We start from the raw sequence: 20,628 nt of genomic DNA on the forward strand, positions 1-20,628 counted from the left end.
TCAAAGAGCATACTGTAGCTATAAAGCCACTCCTTGTACTGCTACAGACAAGAGTTCAGATCAAGACTGAGTAACTTGAAATGCATACTTGGTTGAAAGTTAACTGTTTTTGTGAACGAGACTTTCAGTTTTGTACAGTATTTTAGTTGCTTTATTGCTGTTATTTTAAGCATTGTATAATGCTTTAGCAAGAAAATTGTAGGCTTGACTGTGTAGAGACTTAAATACTATTTAGAAAATACTCTGTTTTATTGTTGTTGAAGTTTAACACAAATTATAATGTTTTTATTGTTATTTCTTCAGTTTGTGTTTTTACTTAATGTAGAATGAATGTGGATCCATGTCATTGCAAATGTTTCTTATTCTTAAATCTAAGAATTATTAAAATAATTAAAACATTTTCAGCCCCTGAATGTGAATGTTGGTATAGTAATGCCTATGCGATCAAAAAAAAAAAAAACCAAACAACTGCTGAAGTACTAAAATATCCATCCATCCATCCATTTCCCAACCCGCTGAATCCGAACAAAGGGTCACGGGGGTCTGCTGGAGCCAATCCCAGCCAACACAGGGCACAAGGCAGGAACCAATCCTGGGCAGGGTGCCAGCCCACCGCAGTACTAAAATATCATAAGCATATTTTTAAAAGTCACAATCTGGTTTTAATTTAAGTGTGTCACAATAATGATTGTTACTGTATATTTTTTGATCATTAACCTTACTTGTACACTACCTAATGTGAAAAAAGAGTGAAAGATAAATCATTAACCATAGCTGCATTAGCATTTGGGGCAAAGTACAATGAAAACTTGTATAAAATAAGTCTTTTTGAAGGAATGTGATCTTTGAAGTCATACACAACACCATCTTGAAAAGAAGACTCTTGTGCTTGCAATTGCAAACTAAGCTATGGCACACACGGAAGATGCTGGACTCAGAGGTACCCTTTTCAGTTTTCATGTTCATATCGGATCATCTATGACAAAGAGAAAATAGTATTAAAACTTGTCACTTTTACAACACTTTTCAATGTAAAGTTAGCATTTTTCAAGTATTTATTCATAACTTGTAATCCAATATAACATAATGGGAGTGTAGCTAATTCCTGAAATATTGAATGTAATGCAGAGACCATCCATGAATGGTGTGCTAGTCAATTGCATTGTCACTCATACGCTACAGTTCACTAATTCATACAGGGTAAGTTTAGTCTCTCCAGGCTTCCTAACATGTATTTCTCGCTAAAATTGTTTGAGGAAACTGAAGACTCAGTAGAAAATACTTGGAGAAGTAGGGAGCATATGCATATATTGCACACACAGTGTCTGGAGGATGATTTAAACCTGGACACTGTATCAGTTAGGCCGTAGCACTAAACACTGGACCTTTGTGCTCTTCTGTTACAAGTACATATAAAGATAAAAATGCAGTGAGGCTTTTCATAATGCCTTCTGTTAGGATGTCTCATAATCTGTTATACCTTCACAGTATTTTTGGTTTGGCAGGGTATATGTGCCAGTACGAAATATGTGGTCTGTTTTTAATCTCAGAATCTTAATATCTGTATGCAGTATGCATGGAAAATAAAAATTGCATTTTTGTTTTTTGTTAGCGGTATCTGGACTGAGCTGTGACTTCCAAAGGTCATGCAAAAAGACAATTTCCCCCCTACGATTAATACAGCGTAAAAATACCAAACAAAATTCAGGAACCGGTAAATAATATAACATAATGATTAAAGTATTAAGCTCTTTAGCTCTTCAGTCCTGTTTACTTTTTACACTCATGATAGAGCCCCCAAACATAGTCATGCTAAAAAGCTGACTACACCAAACAGAATTGCTCTGCTAACTGTCCTGCCCTTACTGTCCTGCACATCATTGCACAAATACCTCCATCCGTTTCTGTGTCTCCTCGAATTTGGTCACCGTAGGAGGGGTACAGATATTGCACTCATGACAATGTATTAATTCATTTTCCAGACCTGATTATAGGTTTATAGGAAGCCATGTTCTATTCTGACATAAGGTGAGGATGCTAGGAATTGCTGGGGGTGACATCTTATGTTATTTTGAACATTTCTACTCATTTAGTTAGGATATAGCGGGTTGGATAATAGATGGATGGATGAATTTAATTGGTATTAATTTAGTTAATTTGTTTGCATTTTATTTTGATGTCATTGGCAAAACTGGCACAGAAGTATTGCCTTTGCTATGCATATGCACGTGAGCATTGGCATATTAAATTTAAGTAGCCGAGTCTCACTGTTTCTTTATCTGTACAGTACTTCAATTTAACGAAGGTCAGATGAAACACTGCATTTATGGCAATAAGCATATCGGTACAAAGCATATAAAATATTTGAGGATTATGAAATAAGTATTCTTTGGAGAGTAAAACCAAGACTGGTGAGGGTGTGTTACAGAATGGAATTCTCAATGAACAGTCCTTAGATAGAAGTTGTGGTGCCCTAGGAGGAAGTCTGCAATACTCCTTCAGAAACTGAGAGTACAACAATCCTGCACATACTAGGAGTTCTATAAAGAGAAGAACATGGGCATTGAGTGCTGCTCAAAGAGTCCACCAGGTTAACACATGGCAATGGACAGTTACTAGCTAGAATAGGTGAGACTCTTCTCTCTAAGAGCAAGAGCAGATAATATGGGTGCTACCTTTCTCACTTTACCCAAGACTGCATATATTAATAAGAAGAATATTTCCAAATCTAGCATCCCTGTAAAAATAAAGGGGTCCCCTGCCTGATATTGCTGAGATTAGCCTTAAGGGCTGGCAGCTGTCAGTGCACAAGCTATGCTAGATTTCGTAGGGCAAAGTTACACCAGTAAGAGAAAGACGGTCATGATCAGTGGTGGGTTGTTGGGTGTTTGGGTGTAAAAGCTGGCAGAAAAATACCTTGGTGGTTCTTTAGGACATTGCAAAGTAAGAAAGCTGCCTAACCAGAAATAAAACAAAATAAATCCATACAGGAATGCAAAAAGGGTGCCTGGACTTGTTTAGTGTTCTTCATATTTCCTTTGATACTGTGTGTTCTATCTGTAATGTTTTTTCTTTTGGATGTTGAAATATAATTCTGGACATTTTTGGCATTATTTCAATGTTATAGAGATGCCTGGATTGCTTCTAGTTGCCAAGGTATGGGAGAAGCATAACAAAAATCATCTGTTACTTATTTTTGACCTTTTATTCTGGACTAATTTGACTCTGTAGACTTCCCTTATTTAAGGACCTATCCCAGTAGTATTATTGAGAATTTAGATTAAGGATCAATATGCTTCATTATTAGTTTTAGTGCTAATAGCTATTAAAAGTTTATTCTTGAAGCAGCTTGAAAGGTCACAATTTAGTTTAGCATAAGGGCTGCTCTCTTTTGCAGCCTGCATTTCTTTTCACTCATTGTGTTTTGAACTTATGTGAGTCAAGGATGTTGTGTTTTCTGAAGAAAGACTTCTGTTTTGGGAACACTGCTGCTGAGGCTTCTGACTGGCAGAAGACTTAACAAGCTACCACAAGCTTACATTTTAAGAAAACTAAGCAAGCTTTCACATTATCACATATACATGTAAAAATTTTAGATGGCATTTAAACTTGCATATTAAGGCTTATCAATAGATAGATAGATGCTTTATTAATCCCAAGGGGAAATTCACATACTCCAGCAGCAGCATACTGATAAAAAACAATATTAAATTAAAGAGTGATAAAAATGCAGGTAAAACAGACAATAACTTTGTATAATGTTAATGTTTACCTCCCCTGGGTGGAACTGAAGAATTGCATAGTGTGGGGGAGGAATGATCTCCTCAGTCTGTCAGTGGAGCAGGGCAGTGACAAAAGTCTGTCGCTGAAGCTGCTCCTCTGTCTGGAGATGATCATGTTCAGTGGATGCAGTGGATTTTCCGTTATTGACAGGAGCCTGCTCAGTGCCCGTCGCTCTGCCACGGATGTCAAACTGTCCAGCTTCATGCCTACAATAGAGCCTACCTTCCTCACCAGTTTGTCCAGGCGTGAGGCGTTCTTCTTCTTTATGCTGCCTCCCCAGCACACCACCGCATAGAAGAGGGCACTCGCCACAACCGTCTGATAGATAATCTGCAGTATCTTATTGCAGATGTTGAAGGACGCCAGTCTAAGGAAGTAAAGTCGGCTCTGTCCTCTCTTGCACAGAGCATCAGTATTGGCAGTCCAGTCTAGTTTATCATCCAGCTGCACTCCCAGGTATTTATAGGTCTGCACCCTCTGCACACAGTCACCTCTGATAATCACGGGTCCAGGCGGGGCCTGGGTCTCCTAAAATCCACCACCAATTCCTTGGTTTTGCTGGTGTTCATTTGTAAGTGGTTTGAGTCACACCATTTAACAAAGTCCTTGATTAGGTTCTTATACTCCACTTCTGATGCAGCCCACAATAGCAGTGTCATCAGCGAACTTTTGCATGTGGCAGGACTCCGAGTTGTATTGGAAGTCCAATGTATATAGGCTGAACAGGACCAGAGAAAGTACAGTCCCCTGCGGCGTTCCTGCGTTGCTGACCACAGTGTCAGACCTGCAGTTCCCGAGATGCACATACTGAGGTCTGTCTGTAAGAGAGTCCACGATCCATACCACCAGGTATGAATCTACTCCCATCTCTGTCAGCTTGTCACTAAGGAGCAGAGGTTGGATGGTGTTGAAGGCGTTAGGGAAGTCCAGAAACATAATTCTTACAGCACTCACTGCCTCTGTCCAAGTGGAAGAGGGATCAGTGTAGCATATAGATGATGGCATCCTCCGCTCCCACCTTCTCCTGGTATGCGAACTGCAGAGGGTCGAGGGCATGGTTGACCTGTGGCCTTAGGTGGTGAAGCAGCAGCCGCTCCATGGTCTTCATCACATGTGACGTCAGAGAGACAGGCCGGTAGTCATTCAGCTCACTAGGACGTGATGCCTTTGGGACTGGGGTGATGCAAGATGTTTTCCAAAGCCTCGGGACTCTCCCCTGTTCCAGGCTCAAGTTGAAGATGCGCTGTAGAGGACTCCCCAGCTCCAGCGCACAGGCCTTCAGCAGTCATGGCGATACTCAATCTGGACCCACTGCTTTGCTGGCACAAAGTCTCCTCAGCTCTCTGCTTACCAGGGCTGCTGTAATTGTGGGTGGGGATGTCTCTCTTATGTTGGTATCAGCAGAAAGAAGGGTGGAGGAAGCAGCACTCCGAGGTGAGAGTGGGTTTGGTTGGTCAAACCTGTTAAAGAAGTTGTTCATCAGGTTTGCTCTCTCCACGTCTCTCTCGATGGTGGCACCCCGCTTCGAGCTGCAGCCAGTGATGATCTTCATCCCATCCCACACTTCCTTCATGCTGTTATTCTGCAACTTCTGCTCGAGCTTTCTCCTGTACTGCTCCTTCGCCACCCTGAGCTGGACTCTGAGTTCCTTTTGCATGTGCTTGAGCTCATGCTGATCACCGCCTTTAAAAGCCCTTTTCTTCTGGTTCAAAAGGATCGTGATGTCACTTGTAATCCATGGCTTATTGTTAGCATAGCAGCGTACTGTTCTTACTGGAACTGCTATGTACATACAGAAGTTGATGTAGTCAGTAGTGCAGTCAACAGCCTACTCAGTATTCTCACTATATGATCCCTGCAGGATATCCCAATCCGTAGTTCCAAAGTCTCTCAGAGCCTGCTCTGCCTCAGGGGACCACTTCCTAAATGAGTGTGTGGTTGTAGGTAGCTCCCTCAGTCATGGTTTGTAGTGAAGCTGAAGCAGAACCAGGTGTCACAGGCGGCTGGGGGTGGAGCTCAGCCGGGACGCCCGAGGGGAGCGGAGGGGGCGACCGCACTGGTTTTGTTGGTGGCCTTGGGTACGGGGCTTGGAAGCTAAACCCTGTAGGTGCCTGAAGAACCCTGGAGCCCAGCACTTCCTGGTGTGGCGGCAGAAGAATGGGGACACCCGGAGGGCTTCCGGGTGCACAGCCGGCACTTCTGCCACAGGTGGGCGTGTCAAAGGAGGAGTGTTGGGAAGCAGCTGAAGCCCATCCGGGGTGGTATAAAAGGGGCCGCCTCCCTGCATTCGAGCGCAGAAGTTGGGTGGAAGAGGGCGGAGCTGGAGAGAGGACTGGAGGCGGCCAGAAGAAGGGCAAGAAAGACTGTGAGAGGCCCGGACTTTGGGGAAATTGGTGCTGGAGGCACTGGGATGTGCACTGAACTGTTTGTATATATTGTATATAGTGTGGTGAATAAATGAGTGTGCTGGGTGATAAACCGTTGTCCGTCTGTCTGTGTCCGGGTCCCGTTCCACACAGATTATAATCTGCTTTCCCAAGCGCAGGCAGCGGGGTGACGTTTGCATACAGTGCGTCAATAGTCCTATTTCTCCGGGTGTTATTATCCACATACTGGGAGAAGGCAGGTAATGTTTTGTCCAGCTTCACATGGTTAAAATCTCCAGCGATTAGCAGAAGCGCCCCGGGGTGCTGTGTTTGTAGTTTAGCAACAGCGGAATGGATGATGTCACCCGCTATCTCCATGTTTACCCGAGGAGGGATGTAAACAATAACAACAATGACGTGTCCAGACTCTCTTGGCAATTAATAGGGACGCAGACTTATGGCCAACAGTTCGATGTCCCTGCAGCAAGTGTAGATTTTGACGTTTACATGTCCAGAGTTGCACCACCTTGTATTCACATAGAGAGCGAGTCCTCCTCCTTTCTGCTTCCCGCAGGTATTTTCGTCTCTATCCACTCTAACTGTGCTAAACCCGGGTAGCTCCATGTTGGTATCTGGGATGGTAGTTGTTAGCCACGTTTCACAAAAACACAACAAACTGCATTCTCTGTAGGTCCTGACATTTTTCACCAGCGCAGCCAGTTCGTCGATCTTATTTGTTAGTGAGTTCACATTTCCCAGGATCACAGAAGGCACCGAAGGTTTGTAATGCCACTTCCTCACAAGCCGCTTCGCTTTTAGCTTAGCTCTGGCTCTGCTGCCACGATACCGCCTTCTTACCTCATCAGGTAAATAGGGAACCACACCGGCGCGGGCATTTGTTCTCGGCACTTGAAGTTGACTACCTGAATAGACGAGTCTCGGTGTGTAAAAATCCATGTCCAAGTAATAAAAAAGTGTCCATGGAACGAGTCCACATAAAAGAAAGTGGTAGGAGTGATCAGTAAAACAGAGAAAAATAAAGAAAAAGGTAGAAAGATAAAGTCGTACATGGAGCTGCTGGAAAGGCTGCCACTCACGGTGGCGCCAGAGTCATCTGTCATCAATACCTTAGACAATGAAGTTAAAGCAAATCACAAGTCAGAGATAGTGGGAAGCTGCGCGCTACTGCCTAACGGCACAGCTGCCTGCTTCCACAGGCTTTAACCTTAGTACGCATTAATATATTTTAGATAGCACTGTCACTTACAGGCACAGCTGCCTATGATTTTAGCCTTATGAGATGTTGGTGCAACAAGCAATTATTAGTTGAGTGATCCAGTTTTCACATGTGGGTTCTCATGATTTCAACTTATTTGTGAGAATTGATTAACCAAAAGGCCATCAATTTCTAACGGCTAAGATTAGTTGCGTGAGAGTGAAGGAAGGGGTGTTTCAGTTTAAGTGATTGTTATAAGAAAGTGTAGATTGGGAAGGAAATTGTTGTGAAAAGTTCTACTGGAAAGGGGACTGTCACGGGGAAGTCTATGGGGCAAGGTTATTGTTATGATAAAGTCTACAAGACCAGGTAATTGTTATGAGAAGAGGTATGGACCGAGGTCATTGTCACAAGAAATTGTGTAAAGCCGATTTGTTTTTGAGACAAGAATTGTAATAAATATGAGGCTTGCCCAAAGCAAGGGGCTCACTTCATTAAACTAAGACAAGCTTTATGTGCCTTAAGAGATGGTTATATATGCTGTGCAATAAAGACTATTCTGACTGCCTATCTGGAGACTTTTGAAAACGTTTTCTCCACGACAGTGTCAGGCACAAGAAAGGAGTCCAGTTAGTTCACTAAGTAACCTAACATGCACATCTTACTGATGTGGAAGGAAAACCCATACAAATATGGGGAAAAGGTGCATTATTGCCATGGAAGCCTTGCCCAAATTAAAAAAAGCGATAATATTGAAAGATTTTCCTATTTCAAAGCATCTCCACATACGGTAACAAATAATTTTTTTAAAAATTGGACTCAATTATAGCTTCATTTATTTGGAATTGGAAATATCCAAGTATCCAAAGGGCGACCCTATAGCAGCATAAAGCAGGAAGGGGGCATGGCACTACCCATGTTTCATTTTTATTATTGGGTGGCAAAGATACAAGCTATAAAGACCTGAACATTGACACAGATTGATGAATATTCACAAGTCTAGTCTGCAGTAGAAATAAAATTTTGCAGAACTTCTTTATATACCCTGCTCTGTGCCCCATTTAATACAAACTGCCATCATTACACTAAAATCCAATTACCCTTCATTCTCTCAGAATATGCAACCACCTTTTCCACCCTCTTAAACATATACACTAGTCAATGTCTGAAAAAGTCTGGGATTAAAACACTTAGAGACTTGTACATAGATAATGTCTTTGCATCCTACAAACAATTACGTTTTAAATGTAACTTCTTATCAACACAATTCCTCCACTACTTTCAAGCTAGAAACTTTGCCAAACAAAACCTGCCCAATTTTTCTACCTTCCACCATGTTCTGTTCCAGAAGAATTATTGATGAGTCTTGATGACTCAGATAGCATCTCTACAATTTATAAAAAAAATTAATGTTTCTTCTTTTAAAGACACCAGAGTACAGTGGGAAAAGGATCTGTCAATTGATATTTCAGAAAAAGAGTGGAAGGCAGCCATGCACAGAATACATTAAAGCTCCATATCTACAAAGCATTTAGTCATTCAACTTAAAATCTTTTAACGAGTACATTTTTCTCGTTTAAATTTGTCCAAAATGTTTCCAGGGCAAGATTTCAAACTGTGACTGTTGCAATCCAGCTTTAGCCTCACTGGGCCACATGTTCTGGGTGTGCACCAAATTAACAATATTTTGGACAAAAATATTTGCATGCTTGTCAGACAGCCTTGGTGTCACAATCACTCCTAACCCATTAACAGCTGTGTTTGGTGTACATCTAGACGGCCTTGAAGTGGAGAAGGACAAACAAATTGTAATTTCCTTTACTGCACTACTAGCATGTAGACTTATCTTGCTCAACTAGAAGAATCCCACCCCACCACTCTTAAATCAGTGGTTAACCAATGTTCTATCCTAGTTGAAATTAGAAATAATCAAATTCTCACTTAGAGGATCTGTTCAGAACTTTTTAAAATATGGCAGGATCTATAATCAATAAAACATATAAAAAATAATTTATTTAGGTCCCATTATCCTTATTCTTCTTTTGTACATGTTGCAGTCAAAGTATTATTTTTTGTCCTTAAATGAAAATCATTTTCATTTAATGGTATAATCAAGCTGCCAAATAATGTCCACTGATTTGGGGTATTGGTTGCAAAACTGTTAATATTACTTTTTGTGTTCTAGGCAAAATGAACTATGCAAGATTCATCAACCGTGTAAGTGCAGCTAGAGTGGCATCGCCAATTCGGTTACTGAGTAAGTACTACTGCTAATAGACTTTGTAAAAATATAAAGAATACATAACTTATCTTGGTGAAAAATATAGAATATTTCTTAGGTAGTTGTTTTTTCACTGTGTTAATACTTTTAATTGTGTCTTTCGGATATATTCCAGTGGTTAGACTGGGCCACCTTGTATGGAGTCAATAATTTCTGAATGATAATCTTTCCTCATTTTTCAAAAAAATTAAAAGTGTTGAAAGCTTGGGAGTTTTCAGCTTGCAAGAATTGTTGTTAACTAGGCAGAGTTTCTGCAGTAATCAAGACATATACAAAAATGATTTGATATGAACTTTACTATTTACTATGTGTACTTTAGAAAGTTCAGAACTGGACACCTCCATATATGTTTTTTGTGTCTGGTGAAAGAAACACATGCCCAACCAGTATTCTTGTTTCTTTAGGTATCTGACAGGTTGCTTAAACTTTTTTTCACATTTTTCACTGCCATTTTTACCTGGACAAAATAATAAAAATAACGTTACAGTAATCCCTCCTCGATCGCGGGGGTTGCGTTCCAGACCCCCCCCGCGATAGATGAAAATCCGCGAAGTAGAAACCATACGTTTGTATGGTTATTTTTATATATTTTAAGCCCTTATAAACTCTCCCACACTGTTAACATTATTAGAGCCCTCTAGACATGAAATAACACCCTTTAGTCAAAAGTTTAAACTGTGCTCCATGACAAGACTGAGATGGCAGTTCTTTCTCACAATTAAAAGAATGCAAACATATTTTCTCTTTAAAAGGAGCGCCTTCAGGAGCAAAGAATGTCAGAGAGAGCGCTCGCTAAGAAAAGCAAACAATCAAAAAATCAATACGTGCTTTTAAGTATGCAGAAGCACCGCGATAAAGCGGCATTTTGTAGAGGAGCGTCCGTATCTTCTGGGCAAACAGCCTCTGTGCAAACAGCCCCTCTGCTCACACCCCCTCCGTCAGGCAGAGAGTGAGAGAGATAGAGAGAAGCAAACAATCAAGTACCGCGTGGGAAGCACATCGTATATCATTGAGGAGTTTTAGTTAATATGTTATACATGCTCTGATTGGGTAGCTTCTAAGCCATCCACCAATAGCATCCCTTGTATGAAATCAACTGGGCAAACAAACTGAGGAAGCATGTACCATAAATTAAAAGACCCATTGTCCACAGAAAGCCGCGAACCAGCAAAAAATCCGTGATATATATTTAGATGTGCTTACATTTAAAACCCGCGATGGAGTGAAGCCGCGAAAGTCGAAGCACAATATAGCGAGGGATTACTGTATTCACTTTTAGCTGGTATGCCATAGCTGCTTGAATTGGGTGTCATTTCTTAGCTAGGGTGTCTTCTTTATACAGTAGTGTTTGTGTGCTCTGCAGACCTTTGCAAGGGCCTCCTCCCGGCACTCCAGTTTGAGCACACAGCCTTTGTATTTTTGAGGGTGTACATACTATGACTTGATCCAGACTGGTGTTTCAAGCAGAACTACAAGTAGTACCAGCCATGAACCAACTGCTGCCTGATCATATTTATTCTACTTGCACTCTTGTACTAAATGACATCCAGGGGTGGACAAATTATAAATGGATATGGTAGTCAGCTAGAGTATCAGCTTTGCAAACCTGGTAGTCCAGGTGTGCTTTCTGGTAGCCCAACTTTACATACATTGTGGAGGGTTACTTGCAACTTTTTACAGAAATATTTTTTCCTGAGCGATGTGGACAAAAACATTACGAGGATTTTTTTTTTTCTGTATCGATCCGTTTTGGTAACTTTTTTAAAAAGTTAACGTTATTGTTAACTTTTTTAAAGAGTACCTGTCCTAATGTATTCTGAATAAACTAGTTAAAAATATTAATAAGCAGATAAGATTTACTTTTGAGAAATGGCACACAAATTATATACATTTAACATTTCCTTAAAAATTCTAGAATGCTTTTGATTTTCAAGTTTTAAAAATGATTGCACTTACAATAGCTCATATTAACAAGACAATTTATCAATGTAGAAAAACAATGTGCAAACAGTTTAATAGTGCAAATATGTTAAATCTGAAACATGAGAGAATGCAAATCAAATCTGCATTACTAGCTGTATTAAATATCTTCCCCTATTCTCAATCACTTCAGAATCTCAGGTAGAACAGTATCTAAAATAATCTGGAATCTTCAAGGTTTTGTTTTCTTCTACAAAAGCAGACACATATTCTCTTATACACTGCAGTTTTTTTTTTGCTAAAAACACTAACCTATTCACTGTCTCCAACTTGGTTGATTCTGTTTTGCAGGTGACAGTGTTGCCTCCTGTGCTAAAAACCCTTTCTGATGGTGAACTGGTGTCAGGGATACAGATGTAGTGCTTAGCTAGGAGGCTTAATTTAGGAAATGCAGTTGTGTGGATCTTCCACCATTCCAGAGGACTGGTTTCACTGTCCACACAAGAACCTTGGAGGTAGTTTTCCAGTACAGGTTCAACAGATTGTTGGTCTGCAAGTCCAGCTGCTGCAACAGAATTTGGGTTTCTCGAAGAACCTGTTCAATGTTGTCTATGAAAATGTGCTATATAAATAAATGTTGTTGTTGTTGTCCTGTTTTTTTTTTGGCTGATGCTAGTGCTCTTCCCTCAGCTTCTGATGTACTGACATAGCTGTGAAGTCCAGTAGCTGAAGTGTCCTGGCTTTCTTTCATTATTTCAGCCACAGCTATGGCTTTCATGGCATCTACTTTCTCAGGTTTCACATAGCATGTTTTGAGATGAGGATCAAAGAAAGCTGATATGTTCAGAAGGTCATCAGTAGCAGTGTCATCGTATTTGTCATTCAAGTAGTTGATGACAGTACTTTTAACAACAACAAAATGTATTTTGTCGTGGATGCCAGGGGTGATGACCCGGCCGGGATGCCTTGGAAGACCGGAATTGGGCGTGTGCCCATCTGGGACCACGTGGGGGCTGTCCTGGTTGCTTTGGGGGCCACGGGTACAGGGCATGGAAGCTTCACCCTGTAGGGGCCCGTGGTCACCGCCAGGAGGCGCCCCAATGCCTTGGGGACCTTTTACCCAGCACTTCCGCCTCACCAGGGAAGATTTAGGACGGTGCCCGGAGAGCTGCCAGGAGGACAGCCGGCACTTCCACCACGCTGGGGCGTGGCCATAGGAGGAATGCCGGGAAAACCTGGTGCTCATCCGGGAACCATATAAAAGGGGCCGTCTCCATTCATTCAGGGCTGGAGTCGGGAGGAGGAAGGACGAATCACAGAGGAGGTGTGGAGGCAGCCCGAAGAAAGGCATTTGTGGCCAGGACTTTGTATTGGGGTGAAGGTGGGCATTACTGGGTCTTAGTGACCATTATTTGGGTCTTAGTGACCATTATTTGGGTCTGTGTGACCAGAGAAATTATTGTAAATATTGTAAACTAGCAGAATACCTGCGCTTCGCAGCGGAGAAGTAGTGTGTTAAAGAAGTTATGAAAAAGAAAAGGAAAAAATTTAAAAATAACGTAACATGATTGTTAATGTAATTGTTTTGTCATTGATATGAGTGTTGTTCTCATATCTATATATCTATATATTGTCACACACGTGTGCATGGGAAGCAGCTGAAGGGCTTAGAAAATACTGTTTATACATCTGCCCGGGGGGGGGCGGGGTGCACTGACGCTCTTTCTTTGTCAAGTCGGTCAAGGGCGCCGCTCTCTCGGAGAAGCGAGGCACAAACCGGCGGTAGTACCCGGCCAAACCGAGAAAGGATTGGACTTGCCGCTTGGTTTGCGGACGGGGCCAGGCCATTATGGCTTGCAGCTTGGAACACTGTGGCCTCACAGTACCCCGGCCCACTAGGTAGCCCAAATATTTGGCTTCCCTCAATCCAAAGAAACATTTCTTGGGGTTGATTCGGAGCCCGGCCTCTCCCAGTGTCCGTAATACTGCTGTGACCTGCTGTATGTGTTCCTTCCAGGTGCTGGAATAGATGACGATGTCATCCAGATAGGCAGCACAGAGCGAGTTATGGGGCGGAGCACTTTGTCCACCAGATCGCTGAAAAGTCGCAGGCGCCCCGTGTAACCCGAATGGAAGGACACGATACTGCCAGTGTCCGCTAGGAGTGCTAAACGCGGTTTTTTCCTTCGCGGACTCCGTTAAAGGAACCTGCCAGTACCCCTTTGTCATGTCAAGTGTAGTCAAGAATTTGGCTGGTCCCAGTCTCGAGGAGGTCATCCGCGAGGCATGGGATAAGCATCAATCTGGAAACTTGGTTAAGCCGGCGGAAGTCATTGCAAAACCTCCAACTGCCGTCAGGCTTAGCAATCAAGGCGATGGGACTGGACCAGGGACTACTACTTTCCTCGATTACTCCTAGTGCCAGCATTCGCTTGATTTCCAGTTCCACTTCTACTTTCTTTGCCTCCGGGAGTCTGTAGGGTCGCTCACGGACGATCACCCCCGGGTCAGTCAATATGTCGTGCGCAATCAGAGAGGTCCGACCGGGTTTTTCACTTACCACCTCTGGGACAGAGCGGATAGCTGCTTCGAGCTCTTGTTTCTGTCTGGGGGATAGCTGCTCGCCGAAATTAAGGGAACTTACTTCAGCGAAGAGAGACAGGGCTGTCCGGAGGAGGGATCGGGATCCCTCTCCTTCCACGGTTTCAGCAGGTTTACATGATATACTCGCTCAGCTGGTCGGCGATTGGGCTGTTTCACCAAATAGTCAACCAATCCCTTCCTTTCCTTAATTTCGTAGGGGCCTAGCCAATGCGAGCAGTTTAGAGTGAGAAGTTGGTACCAATACCATGACGCGATCCCCCGGTTGGAACTCCCGGAGAGTCGTGCCACGGTCATAAAGGCGGGCCTGTGCTGATTGCGCTCCTCTATATGACTTTTTAGAATCGGTCTTATTGCATCAAATCTATCGCGCAATTGGGCGATATATTCCAAAATATTAGTGGAGGGCTGTGCCTCCCCTTCCCAGCCCTCTTTTAAAATATCTAATAAACCCCGGGGTTGTCTTCCGTACAATAATTCAAATGGAGAGAACCCGTAGAGGCTTGAGGAACTTCCGATATGCAAAGAGGACAAGGGGAGGAGTTGGTCCCAATTCCTCCCATCCTTGCTGACTACCTTACGTAGCATTTGCTTGAGAGTTTGATTAAATCTCTCCACTAGCCCATCGGTTTGAGGATGATACACGAGGTTTTAAATGCTTTATTTTCAGTAACTTGGCAGTCTCCTTGAGCGTTTCCGAGGTAAAAGGCGTTCCTTGGTCCGTCAGGACTTCTCTAGGAATGCCTACTGCAAAAGACTCCTACTAGTTCCGTGCAATATTTTTGTGGTAGCCGAGCAACGGAACGGCTTCAGGGAATCGGGTAGCATAATCCACGAGGACGAGTATATATTTATGTCCTCGGGCTGAGGGTTCTAGGGGTCCTACTATATCAACCCCAATCCTATCAAAGGGAACGTCAATAAGGGGAAGGGGAACCAGAGGAGCACGGTCCTCCTAGGAATTTGCCGCAGTTGACATTCCGGACAGGAAATGCAAAAGCGGCTAACCTCCTCATTAATCCCGGCCAGAAAAAGCGGAGCTTAATTCGCTCTAATGTTTTATCGGGCGAGATGGCCTCCAAGAAGGTGGGAGTGTGCTAACTCGCAAACCTGCCGCCGGTAGGTCCGCGGGATTAGCAACAACTTCCAGGACCTTCCCCTCATGTTCAGCGACCCGATACAACAATTCATTATCAATGACAAAGTGAGGTCCCTGTGGCATGGGCAAATCGTCGTTGGCGTTAACGAGAACCACTGCATTCTTTATGTGTTTCAGAGAGTCGTCATTCCACTGTTCTCTCTTGAAAGAAGCGGTGTTGCTCTAAACTGAAAGTGCAACTCAGAGAGGGGTCGGTCTGACCTCAAGGGGCGGAGATTCCTCCTGCTGCGGGCGCTAGTGGATGGCGTAGTAGCCCGCGACGGTCCGGGAGTGTCTTCGTCACTCTCTTGGCCTACCGCCCCACTCCCTGTCGGCTGATTACGGTGTGGAAGCAGCTTGAGATGAATCGTTGTCATCTATAACGAGGCCATAAGTTTTTCGGGGAATGCTTTCTAAACTACCGCCGTTACTATCAGACCAGTCTCGCCCGAGGATTACGGAAGCGGAGGATCGGATGCACCGCCACGGTAAGCTGTCGAAGGGTTCCTCCGAGACATACGTAACACCGGGCGGTATTGTATGTGCGGATATCTCCGTGTATACATTTTAGACTGGTCTTCTTTTAATCCACTGTTGCGGTAGAATAAAGCGGCGAGCAACGACAGACACGTTACTGCGGAATCGAACAGCGCTGTTATTTATGTCCATTAATAAGAAGCTCCCCGTATGTTTATCCGCCAGGGATTGCTAAGGGCACACAAACAACCCGCCATTGTCCCCTACGGTCCGCCTTGTTCCCCGACAGGTCGCAAGCCAGACGGCCCGGCGACTTCGGAACAGGCTCTGGATTGCGTGGAAGGGACTGCTTTAGTAGGACATAGCTCCGGGTAGTCCACAGAGCGGCTGTTCTGCCTCCCAGGTTTCACAGCCGGCCTCTGGGTTTGCAAGGTGTAGCAGCTCGTCCATAGAATGGAATTCGCCCCAGGCCGGCTGGGCAAAATCCTGGGGTATTTTTTTAGCAGCAAAAAACAGGCCACTTGCTGCACTATCTGTAAGGGGGTCAACTCGAATGGCCGTAGCCACTCACCCACCTTTTGCCAGAGAGCCATAGCCTGCTCTGACAGCCCTTTGTTTGGGTTAAACTCCCAGTTTATTATTCCTTCACCTGCCAGCCTGGGGACAACCCATCGTTAACAGGGACCTTGGTCCCGATGGGCAGCTCGGCTTTCCTGCCAAGGAGAGCATACTGAGCCACTCGTGTGTGTTCCCCAGAAGCCAGCCCACGCCTGTGGGTCCCCTCTACCTTCTCCACGAGATGGGTGGTCAACCCCGGGTTATGCTCATGGAGCAGAGCCTGCACCGCGTCCTTCCTGACCCTCCGGCACTCCCCTGCCCTGAAACTCGGCCCGGTACTCACCCACCTGGTTCCATGAGTTCGTGTCCCGGTTCATCGGGACACCATCCTGCCGACTACGCCACTGTAAGAGAGGAGACCAGAGGCGTGAAAGGTTTGGGGCAGCCACCCGTTTAATGCGGTTTCCTGGCTGCAAAAGTCTTTGAGGCATATTTAAACAGTTGTTACACAACAGAGTCCACAACAGAACTGCCTGCCTAAGCAAAGGCAGTGAGCTTTATAGCACAGAGGGCGGAAATGATGTCGTCCTCTGGGCGGAACTGGAAGTGACATCATCCTTGGGGCGGAACCGAAGTGACCTCATTCTTGGGGCGGAACCGGAAGTGATGTGTCCTTCCTGGAAATGGCTGCTCCTGGTGGGATTTCCGGGTAAGACCTGCAGAGAACTCAGAAAGAGCGTCAGTGCACCCGCCCCGGGCAGATGTATAAACAGTATTTCTAAGCCCTTCAGCTGCTTCCCATGCACACGTGTGTGACAATATATATATATATATATATATATATATGTGTGTGTGTGTGTATACTAGCAAAATACCCGCGCTTCGCAGCGGTGAAGTACTGCATTCAAATTTTTATTAAGAAGAAAATTAAACATTTTTAAACTGTGGGACAATATGCCAATAATTACTTGTTAAGGATCTCTTTGTATACCATGTTGTCAGTTCGGCCCTCCGGTTGTAACATGACCAAGCTGTGCGCTGAGCTTACTCTTGAGCATGCAACTTACAGTTGGCCATGTGAACAGTAATCTTGTCTCAAATCTCACAGCTTGGATTGCTGCTGTCATAATCACTTTGAGTTTCATGGTTTGTTTCAATTATGACAGTATTTGCAGGATTTGTTGTGTTGAAGTGACATTCGGCATCTGTCAAGCGTTGTAAGCACACAACCGGTTTCATCGATAAAATCACATCCAGCTTTTGAGAGTTTAAACATTCATAAAAATCAAAGTGTCCACTACTGAAATCGTCACCTGTGAATCTAAGATGTTTAAGAGGCAAAAGGTGTAAAATATTTGGCCATTTCGGTACACTTGAAAGTGACAACCGAACAATTCAGCGGCAGCCATCAACTCACATGCAGATGCATAGGTGAAGGGCTTAAGCATTTCACTATTATAGTGCTCCTGTGTAGTATAATTATCTCCTGTACCGTCATCAGTCCACACCTTGAACCTGTCCCAGTCATTCAATACATAAGACAGAATGTTCCTCCGGATATCAAGAGTGAGCCTGATATGGCCGTGCAATATGTAACAAAGAGAATGGAAAAGGTAGGTGGTATCTCCGGGCATGGAAACCACTCGGTGAGTGACAGTTCTTTGATCGATAGTGATCATCTCGATAGACATGGTAATGGGGGTTGGAATGATAAAGGAAACGGGTACCTGAGCAATGTAAAGTAAGTGTAAAATACCTATACAATAACTATAATTGTAATAAACAAACATTAAAACAGCAGAGAAGCCGTGGATTAAACAAAAAGGCTGTAGTTATCAGTAGGGAGACGTGAATCCCGTGGCGAAGCAAGGAAGGAGATGTAGAGACCGGAGCGACGGACGGTCTTAAATAGGCAGGCAGCCAGCCAACAACGTGAGAGGCGTTGGGATGGGGGACCCAACGCTGCCTCACACGGTGACCGAGCTGCAGGCTATGGACGTATGTATATATGTACGTAAGTAGGATTCAGTTAGCGTTGGGAACCCGTGTACCAAATTTCTTGAAGATGGGCCCATAAGTAACGAAGACTGTTGAAAAGTTCAATATGGCGACCGACAGTGGCATCATACCACTGAAATAAGTACGTACATTGGTTTCGGTTAGTGCAGGGAAGCCGCCTACCAAATTTTGTGAAGATAGGGCCGTAAATAAGAAAGTTCAACATGGCGGATGTTGTTGACCGTTATGACTGTTACGCGTAATATTTCGAAATAAAACCTGCTTAATTGTTGTAATTAAGCTGTAAGGAATGAGCCTGCCAAATTTCAGCCTTCTACCTACATGGGAAGTTGGAGAATTAGTGACGTTGGAAAGTTCAATATGGCGGCCGACAGTGGTGTCATACCAACGAAATAAGTACGGACATCGGTTTCTTTTAAAAGTTCAATATGGCGCCAACAGTGGCATCATACCACCGAAATAAGTATGTACATTGGTTTCGGTTAGCGCAGGGATGCCGCCTACCAAATTTCGTGAAGATGGGGCCATGAATAAGAAAGTTCAATATGGCAGACGTTGTTGACCGTTATGACTGTTACGCGTAGAATTTCGAAATGAAACCTGCTTAACTTTTGTAAGTAAGCTGTAAGGAATGGGCCTGCCAAATTTCAGCCTTCTACCTACATGGGAAGTTGGAGAATTAGTGACGTTTGGAAAATTCAATATGGCGGCCGACAATGGTGTCAAACCTCCAAAATAAGTACGTACATTGGTTTTGGTTAGCGCAGGGAAGCCACCTATCAAATTTCATGAAGATGGGGTCAGCCTTCTACCTACACGGGAAGTTTGAAAATTGGTGACGTTGGAAAGTTCAATATGGCGGCTGACAGTGGCGTCATACCATCGAAATAAGTAAGTACATCGGTTTCGTTTAGCGCAGGGAAGCCGCCTACCAAATTTCGTGAAGATGGGGCCATAAATAAGAAAGTTCAACATGGCGGACGTTGTCGATCGTTATCGACCGCTATGACCGTTACGTGTAGCCTTTCGAAATGAAACCTGCTTAACTTTTCTAAGTAAGCTGTAAGGAATAAGCCTGCTAAATTTCAGCCCTCCACCTACACGGGAAGTTGGAGAATTAGTGATGAGTCAGTCAGTCAGTCAGTCAGTGAGGGCTTTGCCTTTTATTATTATAGACTAACAGAATACCCGCGCTTCGCAGCGGAGAAGTAGTGTGTTAAAGAAGTTATGAAAAAGAAAAGGAAACATTTTAAAAATAATATAACATGATTGTCAAAGTAATTGTTTTGTGTATTTGGCGGCAGCGTCACAAAGTTTTTTCGCCTAGCGCATCAGAAAATGTACCACGACGCCTGACACGCCTCCTTTTACTGTTTTCTCACAGCTTGATTGCTGCTGTCATATATATATACACACACACACACACATACATACATACATACATATATATATATATATATATATATATATATACACACATATATATACACATAGATATCTTCATATCTACATATCTGTATATATATACATACCTATTTACATCATATATACACATTCATACATACATATACACACACAAATTATATATATGTGTGTATGTGTGTATGTATGTATGTATAATGTATGTATGTATGTATGTGTGTGTGTGTGTGTGTGTATATATATATATATATATATATATACACATACATACATATATATACACATACATATACTTGTGTGTATAGCTTTTATATATGTGTGTGTATAGCTTTGGTCACTGAGTGCAAGAGAGAAATAATAAAATATAGTCTATAAGTTATTAAACAGTAAAACATTAACGTTTTAAGAAGTACAGGTACATTGAGCACTACTGGAGTGGTTGCAGGTAAACTACATTTTAAAGACTGTGTAACACAACAGGTAAGTAACTAACAGCAGCTAAAATATATATGGATCATCTCTCGGTAGTAGATCCCTTTTGAAAGGCGCTACACGACGGCTGTGGTATAGAAATTACATTTTCTATGTGAACGCTCAAATTTGTGCCTCTGGTAATGTGCCTTACCGGCATTTAAAGAAAATTAGTTTTGTGTCCTCTGCAGTGTTAAGCGAGAAAGGCTTTGGTTTGGGATAAAAGGAAAAAAGGTGTAAAGAAAGGAAAGTTGCCTTTTTCTTTTATATAGTATAGAGAGATGTGTTCGCTGACGTTATGATCGCCTTTTGAGGACAGTCGCGTGGGTCTTGTGTAGACTGGTGAGACGTCCCCGCCATTAATCGGCTGTGATGG

At 43.2% G+C, this 20,628-nt stretch overlaps 1 protein-coding gene across 1 annotated transcript in view; it reads left to right on the forward strand.

The window, feature by feature from the left end:
- The window catches only part of aadat (aminoadipate aminotransferase), a 112,061-nt gene that overhangs the window by 11,493 nt on the left and 79,940 nt on the right, over positions 1-20,628 (forward strand). The window contains exon 2 of the mRNA XM_039751250.1: positions 9,551-9,622. Within this exon, the coding sequence (XP_039607184.1) occupies positions 9,556-9,622 (67 nt within the window). The 5' untranslated portion in view covers positions 9,551-9,555. The remainder of the gene's footprint in view (positions 1-9,550; positions 9,623-20,628) is intronic.

This window comes from Polypterus senegalus, chromosome 4, assembly GCF_016835505.1.
Source record: "Polypterus senegalus isolate Bchr_013 chromosome 4, ASM1683550v1, whole genome shotgun sequence".
Lineage (NCBI taxonomy): Eukaryota > Metazoa > Chordata > Cladistia > Polypteriformes > Polypteridae > Polypterus > Polypterus senegalus.